The following is a 12,723-nucleotide window of genomic DNA, read 5'->3' as shown; positions in this document are numbered from 1 at the left end:
TAGCACTCAGCATAGGAGTGAAACATATGAGAGTGCTGGGAGATTCTAATCTTGTAGTCTCCCAAGTGAAGGGTGACTTTGCATTACGGGAACAAAGCTTAGCAGCCTACAGGACTTGGGCACAAAGGCTGGAGATGGAATTTCAAACCTTCAGCATAGAATACACTCAAAGAAGCGAAAACAGGTCTGCAGATGCTCTCGCCACCCTGGGATCCCAAATACCATTTAATGGGAGGGATACGCTGATAAAAATAGGAAGGCAGGAACATTCTATTGTAAGCATCCTCCAAGGGATGTACCCCGAGGAATCCAAACAGTGGGACTGGAGGGACGAAGTCAAAGAAAGGATGAAAGAGGCGAGCCCTAGAGGGAACATCAAAGAACTAATGGATTACACTCAGATAGAAGGAGAATTGTATAGAAGACTGCCAGGAGGAATACTGTCCAGGTGTATCACCGAGAAGGAAGGAAAGTTGAAACTAGAAGAATTACACGCCCAAGCATGTGGAGTTGCAGAAAAAGTCAGCCTATACAGAAGGATGCAACGCATGGGGTATTACTGGCCAGATATGGACAAGGAAGCAGCAATCATACAGGGGAAGTGCAAGGAATGTCGTTTGACAATCGATAAAGAAGAAAGCTACGCGGTGTTTATTGCAGAAGATTGGCGGGTTCCTTTCATAGGATACCTGGCTCGGGGGATCCTGCCAACCGACAAGGAACTGGCCCACAAGCTCAAAAAACTAGCGTGCAGGTATTTCTTGCAGAACGACATTTTGTTCAAAAAAGGATACCATGGGGATCCCCTCAGGTGCCTGGGACCAAAGGAAGCTAGAGAAGTAGTCAGAGAGGTGCACTCTGGAGATTGCGGAAGTCACCCAGGGAAGAGAAGGCTGTACAAGCAATTACTGTTGTTGGGGTATTACTGGCCAACGATGAAAAGAGACTCTGAGGAGCTGGTCAAAACATGTCATGCTGGCCAAGTCCTAGGAGATGTAATTCACACTCACCCAAATGTCCTACAGGATATGACGACGCCATGGCCTTTTCATACTTGGGGGCTCGATCTCATAGGGCCCATAAATCCTCCATCCAATGGTTATATATGGATCCTGGCAGCCACGGAGTACTTTGCAAAATGGGTAGAGGCCATCCCTTTGAAAAAAGCTACTGGAGCCGCTGTAGCAAATTTCATTCGAGACCACATCATTACAAGGTTCGGGATCTCCAGAAGATTGATTAGCGACAATGGAACCCCATTCATAAACAAAGATGTGAAGGGATTAACTAAAGCATACCACATCAAGCATGGAAGATCTACCCCATACTACCCACAAGGAAACGGCCAAGCTGAAGCTACTAATAGGGTAATATTAAAAATCCTTAAGAAAATGAAGCATGAGTATGGAGGAAAATGGAGTGACCATTTGGCAGATGTGCTTTGGGCATGTAGGAGCTCTGTAAAGACGGCCACAGGATTCTCCCCATTCTCCCTGGTTTATGGAACAGAAGCCATCAGCCCTGTGGAGTTAATCATTCCTACACCAAGGGTAGTTCTCGAAGAAAATCAGGGAGAAAGTGAGGACGCAAACAATGAAAAGAGGCTAGTAGATCTGGAAGGAGTAGAAGAAGAAAGAGAACTGGCCAAGAAAAGGAGCCAAAGATACCAGCAAAGAATGACCAGAGCATATGCACAAGCAGTACGCCCAAGAGTGTTCACCAAAGGGCAATTAGTGCTAAGGATAGCGGAGCACGTGAGGAGGAACCTGCCAGGGCCTTCCAAGTTCACCCCAAAATGGGAAGGACCCTACATCATCAATGCAGCTCATGAAAGTGGATATTATTACCTTGCCAAAGAGGATGGAACAGTCCTGACAGAGCCCATAAACGGGAAATGGCTGAAGCAATACTATGCATAAGGACAAGGGGATCCCCAGTACCTCAGGGTCCTTTCACCAGCTTCACTATCTGCTAAGTTCTTTTTTATTTTTGTCTTTTTATTTTTCAGCCTTTATCAAGAATTCTGGTCTAAGATAATTTTGTTCAGGAACATGTGATAGATTGACACTTTGTTGTCAATGCTGCACCAAAAGACTTTTTCTTTGTTCCTAAAAAAAAAATGACCATGTTTTAATGGAATTCCTGTTTCTTCAACATTTAAGTTTTTCTTTAAATACTGCAAAGACCAAATGTGGATAAATTTAAGGAAGGATACCTGAGTAAAAAAAAAAGGGGAGAATATGTAATACCCTTTTTACATATGGCCCAGGATCCACCTCACAAATAATTTCAGATATCCCACAAACAATCCCAAGTGCATAGGTCTAGGATCACAGAATAAAAGTAAAATATCTAGGATACCTAGCCTAACACTTGGCAAAAGGGGAACCTGTCAAAGTTCATGAACTGGGACCGTATCTCAAAAAAAAAAAAAACATACATAGAGAAGGATACCAGTGTACCCAGTTCAGTACTTGCACAATAAATTACCAGGTACCTGGACTAGAACTTACAGTGAAGCCTGTGGAAACCATGGTCCAGGACTCAGGAAAGAAAAGAGTCACAAGAAAGTAAAGACAATATATATATCCAAGGAAAAATGCAGATTCACATACTAAGAAATAAGAAGCAGTTTTGAAACACAAAAGAGAAAGCAAAGAGCAGAGCAATGTTCAAAAAAAAAACTTATACAACCCCAAATTGTTCGTGTAAATCTAAAAAAAAAAAGCTAAGGAATGAGGCCGGCCAACAGAGAGGCATCCGGAGAAATAACAGGAACAGCCAAAGTAGAAAGGATCCTCTGTCGCTTAACTTTCAAATCTTGTAAAACTTTGTGAGCATGAGCCAAGGCTTCCTCAGCAACAGCTATCTCAGTGTCTATACTCTTGAATGATTGCCTTTGAAACAGCATATGAGCCAGCAGACGCAAGTGATCCAGCAGAAAAGACAAATTAAACATGGCCTCTAGAAGGTCCTGCACCACCCCTCTCCACTCCAGAAGCTTTTCTTCAGACAAGGAATCTACAGAGGAATTCCTTAGGGAAATCAACACAGCACACAGCAACTCCATCAAAATATTGCCTAGAAAAACGCCTCCCCTGAAGTCGCTGGTAAAATCCCCGTGACTCTTGAGCAGGCTCTCTAGCAGCGGCAGGCCTTCCACAGGAACAGAGAAGCGCAGGAAGCTGCCATAAGAAGACCCAAAAACATGAAAGTGGCTGGCAGGAAGACTGTTGAATTCCAAGAGATCAAAGCGAGCCAGGAAAGAGGAAAGCCTTGAATCAAGATCTGAGGCAGCCATCTTCGAGGCATCCCCCATCGTCGTGTCACCACTTGCAGAGACAGGAGGACTTGCAGCCTTTTGCTCTGGATGAAGGTCAGCAACTTCAACAGGTCTCACAATTCCTTCAGGGATAACAGGCTCAGAACCTGCAAAGCCTGTATCAGTATTCAAAAAAAAAAAAAAAGAAGAAAAAGAAAAGGAAGAACAGATTTAGTTTTTTTTTTAAAGAGAGAAAAAGAAGAACAAACCGGTTCCAGTTTCTTGGGGCAGAACCTCCTCTTCCTGATCTCCTGACTTCCCCGAAGATTCTGGGAAGGAACATAAAGCAAGTTGAAGAAAAGGTGAAGGACCAATGGCAAAGTGGCTAAAGGAAGGGATAGATGCAGGGGGCTTCGCCATATAAAAAAAAGGGGGGGGGGGGGGGAAGAAAAAGAAAACACGATGGGAGCAGCTTGCACTCACCTTCTGAGCTCTCTGATTCTAAAGAAGAGGCAACACTGGGAGCAGATTTCTCACTGGTTTGACCTAAAGGAAAAGGAAAAGGAGGAATTCAAGAAAAACTGGAAAAGAAAGTAAAAAATATAACGCTATTTCAAGGAAACAAGGTTTACCTGTTTGTTTGGATAGAAGAGTGTCTCCCAAAGCACCTTTATCTGACAAGGATTGAGGAAACACAGTCCTGATAGGACTAGGAGTGCGTTCAAGATGGGGACTTTGAGATGACGGGATCCTAGAAGCTTTGGGATCCTGAGAATCCTGGGAACCTTGCATCGGTTGCCCGGTTTCCTCAGCGGGATCATCAGTAGGGGGCTCCTCCCCCATAACAGGAAAAACGACAGAAAGAGCTGTGATAGTTTCCCCCCCCCCCCCCCAGAGCCTTGTCAGTCATAGGAGGGGATACCTCCACCTAAAGGAAGAAGCAGCGGAGAAGACAATACCAAGTAAAAAAAAAAAACGCAACAGCAGGAAATGCTAACAACACAATATCAGAACAAAAGGGAAAGAACAAAAGAAGGGGGAACATACGTACCACGTCGTCTCCAGAAGATTGGCTCTTACCCTTCTTGTGATCAGACTTGCGCTTGGACTGCAAAGGAAATCACCACTCGTCAGCAAAATAGAAGATGAGTGCGACAAGGTGAACAGGTAAAAAAAAAAAAGAGAAGAAGGAAAGAAGTCTTGCCCTTCTCTCTTTCTCTACAGATTCCCTGGAAGTCTTTTGCTTACTACGAGTACGCCCAGAGGGTCCTAAAGGAGGCTGGGATACCAAACCAGAGGATCCTAAAGAACCATGGACTGAAGCAGTCACAGGAACCTGGGGAAAATAAGACTCTACCTTGGTCTTCTTCCGGGTCCTTGAAACTAAAGGTTCCCTGACATCCTTGCCTTCCTGAGATGCCAAGTGTGCTTGAGATTTCCCCATTTTCCTTCTTTTCGCCTCAGAGCCTATCTCCACACCCCCTGTACTTTCACCAACATCAGCAGCTTTCATTTTCTTCAACTTGACATCCTTACCTTTAGCAGTGGCAGCACTTATTGTCTCTGTTGCACCCTTTTTGATGGGCACCCCAGAGGAAGCACCAATGATGAGACTATCACCCAGCCAGGCCTCAGGAAAATCCTGTCCATAAGCCACCCAACCTCCCCTGGAGGCATGCCACTCTGCAAACCCAGTCTTGCTGCTTGCAGCAGCAGAAACAATCCCAGCAGTAGGAAGGGATAAACGTCTATTGGCTGTCGGAGCAGAAACAATGCTAGAATTCGGGACTTCCCGAACTGTACCAGTGCCAACATAGTCAACAAAAGATTTTTGTACTCTTCTCCAATAACTGGTATAGCCACTAGAAGCAAAGACTCCTCTCTGGGAGTTAGGCACTACAAATTGGGGGCTCCTCCGTGACCAATAAGAAAAGGCCTGCAGCCTCAAGAAAGGATCCAAGGAAGGAAGGGATGGCACCACATCCTTAAAAACTGGCGGAATGTCCTGATCAAAACCAAACTGTCGGAGCACCCGGTGTGCTGAATAATGAGTATATTTTGGGCCACTTGAAGAAGGCACAGGAAGCCAGGAGGGGCTAATGCAGGCAAGATAAGCCAGACTGCCCTCATCACCACGGCGCAAGTCAAAGGTATTACCTGTAGAAGATAAAAAAGAAGACAACACAGAATCACATGCAAAGCCAGGACCAAACTCACGAGGGGATCTCCAATATAAGCTCCCTGCTTGGTCAAACAACTCCACAAGATTGAGGCCACCACCTTTCAAGCTAATCCAACGAAAGATAATGGGAAAGGCATCAGTAGAATTGCCACAAAGACCCTTCACTATGTCGGGGGATCCTTGGAACTTGTCCTTCACAAATTTCAAATTCCTGCACTTAGCCAAAGTAGCTGCAGAACGGTCCCACATGAAAATCTGAAGAATGGCACAGTGAAGAGATGAAGTGATCACATAACAAGAATCACCCTCAGCCTCATCTCCATGAAGCTGGTCCAGTTGAGAATAAACATGACCCAAAAACAGAGGGGCCAAAGGATACTGAGTACCTCGAGCCAACTTGATTGCCAACGGAAAAAACGAAGACTTAACTCCGTACCCAGGGAACTCACTAAACAAAAACTTACTAAGCCAAAAGGCCAGGAAACCGGCCCACCTCACTTCCTTATCCTTTTCACGAGAGAGGGTCATCACCCATCTCCCCATCCTAGCCGGCTTACCACCAGGAGAGGCGGAGCGACCACCAAAATGACCAAATAATTTCTCTTCTACCACGAGATCCTCACCAGAAAAGTTAATATCAAAGGGATTCTCTTCACCAAACACCGGGAGGAGGAAGTTATTAACCACATCCTCCAAGGTGATCGTCAATTCACTAGTAGAAAAGAAAAAAGTATGAAGGGAAGGACACCAACGACGTACCAGATGCCTGAGCCCTTTGGCGTCTCTGAAACCCTCAAGGTTTCTGGAAATAGCCACTGCCTTTAGGATGCCGGCGCATTCCAAGCGACCCACAAACTCAGCATCAGACAGTTCCTTGTCTACCCATATGGGCCAACCCTGAATCTTTCCCGGAACAAAATCAAAGAAAATAGGAACCGCCTCTCGGATTCCTTGTCTGATATGGAGATCGAAAATCTCTCTAGGGTCAGGAACCTGGGCGGAACCAGCGAAACCCACTTGGCCAGAAAATAGCCAAACGTGAGGGGATGGAGGAGCCTCACCATGAGATATATGAGGAAAAAATAAACTGAGAGAATACCAAGGATCCCGTAAAGGGAAGGCCGGACGTTCAGCAACCTCGTGAGAATCGCTCGGAGCAGAACCAGAAGAACCTTCACCCTCAGAAGGACTGGGAGTACGCTCTCTCCTCTTTCAAGAAGAAGAAGAAGTCATGGAAACAACATACACTGAGAAGAAAAGAGATTGAAAGTGCGAAAGGGAGGAAGACCAGAGTAACAGAGAAGAAGAGAAAAAGAAAGAGAAACACAAAGAGTGAAAAACTCAGAGAAGCAAAGTGATAAGATGAAACGGCTACAATAAAGGCACAAATAGCAGTTGGGGAAGACAGTTTATGGAAAGACGCGCCAGTTGCCAAGAAATTTAATTTGAAGTAGGGATTAATCAGCAGTTATTAATGAGAAATAACGGGAAACGAGAAAAGTGGGTAGAGGAGTTTTACCTCAAATACCCAACTGCCACGTCCCGTATAAAGAGGAAGCTGCAAAAGAGTAAGGGAATACAACACGCAAAAAGGAGGTGACTAAAAGCAGCAGAAAAGAGCCGGGATCCCAAGTAAAGAGGAAGGGAACCCAGTAGAAATTGAAAAAAAAAAAAAAAAAAGGGGATACCACAAAAATCTTAGGAAACCTAAATCACTCACGTGTGGACTTCAGGCAAGCCACGAGCTCGAGGGGCTAAATGTTGAGGTCTAAAAAAAGAGATCATAGTAAAATAAGCCCAAGAAAGAATAAGCTAAGCCCAAAAAGAATGAGTTAAGCCCAGAAGGAAAACCCAAGCCAAGTCCAAAGGGATTATACGAAAGGCCCAGAGGATCCCGAAGCCCAGAAAAGAAAAGCATCCAGAGAAAAAAAAAAAAAAAAAAGATCACGGCAAAATATAAGAAGCAAGGATCCTCAGGCACCATCAATAGGCGCGGATCCTTTCAGGCACGAAGAAGAAGGAAGATTGGGACAGCTCGATAGAAAGAAGACAGAAAAAAAGAAAAAAAGAAAAGAAGAAAATAAAAAGCGCGAGCGACTTCTCACGGCACAGATAGAAGAGTCCTCGGGGAACCAAGACAGGGAAGAAGGATGACAACAAACGATCTTTAAAAAGCAGGACGGGATTCCGCCTAAATAGGAAAGAAAAGGAAAAGCAGAAGGCGCCAGAATTGGGGATGCCGAGAAGGGCATACCTCAGCACTCCCAAAGAAGATAGCCAACCAGAAGCTTTCAAAAGGATCAGAACTGAGAGAAGGAAAGAATGAGAAGAAACGGAAAAGGGACTTACCAAGACAACAAGGACAAGATGTGCTCTGTTCGCAAGAAAGCAAAACAGGGGAACCAATGGTTCCCCGGGACGCCCAGAAAACTCCACTATAAAAGGAGGGGGTGGGTTGTGAAGAAGGCAGCGAGAAAAAAAGGAAAGAAACAGAAGAAAGAAGAAATTCCCTAGAAAAAACTATCAGAAAAATCTGTGTAGAAAGAAAATACTAAGGGAAAACAAATACTGCTTCCCGATATCCTGTAAATGCCACTATGGCACATACTCGGATTCAACGAGAATCAAACTTCGCAAGTTTTGAAGGCTGAAATAGCCATTCAAGGCTGCAATTTTTGAGCTTGATTGGACCTTGTATCACGTCCTACTGAGCTTTCTGTAATCAAACAGATAATGTCTTAATGAAATACTATTTCATAATTCCCAGGATCCCCACAGCACTCTTTTATTGTCTTGCTAATCCTGTTTTTCTTTCCTTCTGAACTTACGTTGTTAATTTTTGGCACTCTTCGATATCCTTGTTTGTCATTTTTTTCTGTATGTTGTCAGGAGTATTCTCTGCATTCACTTGATTCTTAAACAGCTTGTTAGCTGCGGTGAGTCAAGGCCCAGTCCACCAAATCCTTTCCTTTTCATTCAGGCTCGGGATCCTTAGGCCTGAGTATCCCGAAAAAGACACTCTCACAAAAGGATTTTAATCCGTTTGGGAACTCTCGATCAATTTGTGCATTACAGATGCTAGTGTAGGAAGAAGAGCCAAGGTTGTTTTCCTGATGAAGCTAAGCATATCACATATGGATTTGGACAAACTGTGGTTGGGATTTCCAATTGGGTTAATACTTAATAGTTTCATCTTTCAAGTGCAAAGTGATGAAAATGCAAAATGTCATATTTTTCTCCTTTAATGTTTAGTATTTTATATTTATTTGGTACCTAAATGTACTCATTATTCTTATATTTTGATTTAGGATGCAAATGGAGGCATTAAGTGCAAAACGTAGCTAATTGGGTGATTCTGGATAGCTTTGACATTGCTTCGTAATCTAGGCATAACTCTCTCATCTGAGTTCTGATTGAGATGATTCAAGATGCTATGGAATGCAAAGACAAAGCTATACAACTTTCATGTTTTGAGTTTTGAGAGATACATGTTGAATCAAGGTCAAAATAGGGTTTGAAGTTGCTGCACCTGCACTGCTGACGTTCTAGAATGTTCTTTTGCTTGCAATTCTAATATGCAGATTTGATGCGGTTTATTTTTGGAAGGTTCCAGATCTAATGCATGAAAATTCCAGCTGAAAAACACCACTTTCCTAGTTATATTAGGACTTTTTTTTTTTTAATATTTTTCCTTAATTAGTCAGATTTGGATATTGTTATTTATAATATTTTTAGGAGATTTTGTAGGCTTGGGAAAGAGGGAATTAACGTGTAAAAGGGGGAGGAGAAATCAGAATTGGACACACACGCCTCTCTCTCCCCTCTTCTCTGATTTTCTCCTTTGAATTTTCATTATAGCCCTACGTGGCTAAACTTTTATACTTGGTCAAAGGAAACTGAAGTCTCGAAATCAATAAAACTGTGAGATCTAATTTGTTTTTATTGTTCAATTTATGCTTTGAATATCAAATGTTCTTCTGTGCCTATTTTCATGATTGTCTTGTTTAATTACTAGGAGGCTTACTAGTTTATTATTCGTTGCAATCTATTGCTAGGTTAGATATTAAATCCGTAATTGTTTGATCTCTCTAACTTTTGAAGCAACCAAGATTTAATGATTTGTTGCGTCAGAAATTATTAGATCTTAAGAAGAATGCTCGACTAAATTAAATACAACTGCTTATGTTTGTGTTGTTTAATTCCATCGATCTCTCTAATTCTTAAGGCTGCTATTAGATTAAACCTTTAGTGCTTGTCTTGGGTTGTTTAGTAGTTAGGGTTAATTAGATTGCTTGTTTTCTAATTAACTACGACTAAGGAGAGATAGGAAAATAGTTCCAACGGTAAATATTCAAAGTGTGAATTGATATATACTTGCATCAATGATCAGTTGTAAAATTCCGATGGTGGATGTTGACTTAGACCAAGGTTTGTTCTTTTAATTGATTTCGATATTTTAATTTGAGTTGTTCCTTAGTGTTTTTTTTTTTTCTTAAAATTGTTTTCATTATACTCAAACCTCACCCCTCTTTGTTCACGTAGCATAAAACTGGGCTAGATACTCTCTGTGGGAACGATCCTTACTTGCACTACTACATATATTTTTAAGAGTATAGGTTTTATTTTTAGTTGCCTGTGACAGCACACCACAAGGCAAAGTGGAGGACTCACTGTTCTTTGCAAGCCTGAGTGTGAGAAGTGTCGATGGTATATCATTCGCATGAAACCAAACCATAGGAGAAGTGTTGGTTTACATAGAAATAACTGATCAATAACTCCTTTCTATCAACTTAAGTTGTTAAGAGCTCAATTTGATTTATTTTTTTGATTTTATTTTTTTGGAATTGGCTGTATTTCTACTGTCCTTTATTTACCAATTTAATTTTTTTTACCAAAACAAAGAGTTGCTCATAACACATCCCCGTTTATTATCAAACTATTTATCTAAAGAAAAAAAAAGTAGATAGAGTTGTTGAATATATAAATCTATCTTGGTTGCTAGTCTCCCTTTTGCTTGACAGAAAACATCTTGTTAGCCTCAAATTGTTATTAATCCACACCAAAATATTTACCTAAATACTTCGGTAATACATAGGGATTAATAGTGCTTATTTTTAAAACTTTATGAGCCAATAGCGCTCATTTCAAACTTCCAGAACTAATAGTACTCAATTTGTAAATATTAAACATTAACAATATATTTTCGGCAAAAATAAACATTAAAATAAAGAGTCAACTATCTAGACCTTAACCATGTATTGAGGCTAACCAAGAAATGTCCATGCATAGATAGTAGCTTCAAGTCTTTTTTTTTTTTTTTGATACAATAGCTTCAAGTCTAATACGTGTGAATAGGAAACCACGTGACAATTTAAACATTCTAAAAAGGTGGCCTCGGTGTATATATCCAAATTGAAAAGCTTTGCATGTACGGCTAGGCTTCGACTTTTCCCCTGTACGGCTGTACTTGGGTTCAACTTCTTCCACCGTCTCGAAATTTTTGGAGTTTACAAATTAATATAACTTTCTGCCACTGTGTTGTACAGAAATGACCAATATCTCACATGTGCAGGTTGCAAAAGTCTTGGCCCTTACCGTGTTTAATGCTATTAATGACCACCGTAAGGTACAAGTAATTCACAATCGGATAAGCTTTCATGGACTTTTTTATTCATCATATCTCAACCAGTCGAGATCTCAATGACGTGCCATATCACCGCACCAAATATTATAAATACCATGCCAAGGCCATTGGCAAAACACCAAATAATCCATATATACAAGTTCGAAAACTACCAACCCCAGAGAGCAAATTCTTAGTTTTTTGTGAGCAATCCTTGAAAATGAAGTCGATGAGATTGATTGGAAGCCTTAGCTGCATAATGCTAGTGATGGCCATATCAGCAGTAGCTCAACCATCATCCTCACCCGCACCGGTGCTTGACAGTGCCGGACGTCCTCTTCAACGCGGTGTAGAATACTACATCAATCCTGCTATTACTGACAGTGGCGGTCGTTTCACCTTGATTAATCGAAATGGCTCATGCCCCTTTTATGTTGGGCAGGAAAATGTTTCAGGCCTAGAAGGTCTCCCTGTCATCTTCACACCTTTCGTGGAGGGAGAGACAGTGATTAGGGAGAATAGGGACTTCAGGGTTGCTTTCTCAGCGGCCACAATCTGTGTTCAGTCGACTGCATGGAAGTTAGGCGAGAAGGACCCCGAGACTAATAGGAGATTAATTGTCACCGGAGAAGACGAAGGCTCACGAAAAGCCAGAAATTACTTCCGGATAGGGAAAGCTAGTGTTGGAGGTGATATCTACCAGATTTCATGGTGTCCTACAGAAGTTTGTCCTATTTGTAAGTTTGACTGTGGTACTGTTGGTAACTTGGTTGAGAATGGAAAGAGGTTGTTAGCCTTGGATGGTAATGTGATTCCTGTTACCTTTGAGAGAAAGGCTTAAATTTATTAGTCTTCCTTATTGAAAGGTAGAGTAAATAAATGGAGTTAGCTCCTTCCAATAATAAATAAATTAAGCATAGGCATGTGTTTTGTAACTTCTTTGGGAAGTTGTGATTATATTTTCAACAAAGAAAAAAAAGGTGAATTTTATGTTTTAGATCTCTCTCATATATGTGCGTTCTTTTGTGTTAACATAAATCTCTTATTTCTGTGGGCAAAGATGAGTTGTTTTATGTTTACCATACTTCATCCTTTATTCCCTTTTTTTTTTTTTTTAAATGAAAAATTCCATTAACCGAAAAAAGAAAATATATGTCACATCCACACATCCCAAACAGCTTGAGGATAGGACTCAGGACTGATTACAACACAGTAAGGACCTCAAAGGAAATGCAAATTTGCATAACATGCACTGTTCTCTCTCTCTTCTTTTTTTTTTTTTTTTTTTCATTTGCCTCTCTTCAAACCCAGCTAGCAGAATTTGCAGCATTCATAAGAGCTTCCAAGCTCGGTTATATTTCTTATCATACTTGATACATGCTAAAGAACATAATAGCTAGGTACCAGCAATAAGAGCATCTAAACATGACGTTGCTTCTCCCTCCAGGGTAGAGGTGGCAACATTTCACCCAGCACAAATACGGCACAAATTTTTTAGGATCAATGTTTTATGTAAATGTGTTCATGTAACACGATTAATAGATAGGTCAATTTTAAGTTAACTTGCTTAATCCACAATTAAACAAAAATGACCCAATTTATATAAATAAATGTTATCTTTATCTATCATAAATTTTAAATCTAAATATAGTTAAT

At 41.3% G+C, this 12,723-nt stretch overlaps 1 protein-coding gene across 1 annotated transcript in view; it reads left to right on the top strand.

Moving 5' to 3' along the window:
* LOC126699264 (kunitz type trypsin inhibitor 104-like) overlaps positions 1-12,064 on the top strand; it is a 35,080-nt gene extending 23,016 nt beyond the window's left edge. The window contains exon 2 of the mRNA XM_050396996.1: positions 11,265-12,064. Within this exon, the coding sequence (XP_050252953.1) occupies positions 11,288-11,908 (621 nt within the window). The 5' untranslated portion in view covers positions 11,265-11,287 and the 3' untranslated portion in view covers positions 11,909-12,064. The remainder of the gene's footprint in view (positions 1-11,264) is intronic.
* Positions 12,065-12,723: the final 659 nt, after the last annotated feature.

The sequence above is a fragment of the Quercus robur genome, chromosome 9, assembly GCF_932294415.1.
Source record: "Quercus robur chromosome 9, dhQueRobu3.1, whole genome shotgun sequence".
Lineage (NCBI taxonomy): Eukaryota > Viridiplantae > Streptophyta > Magnoliopsida > Fagales > Fagaceae > Quercus > Quercus robur.
Note: the sequence above shows the minus strand (reverse complement) of the source record. Positions and strands in the feature narration are given on the sequence as shown.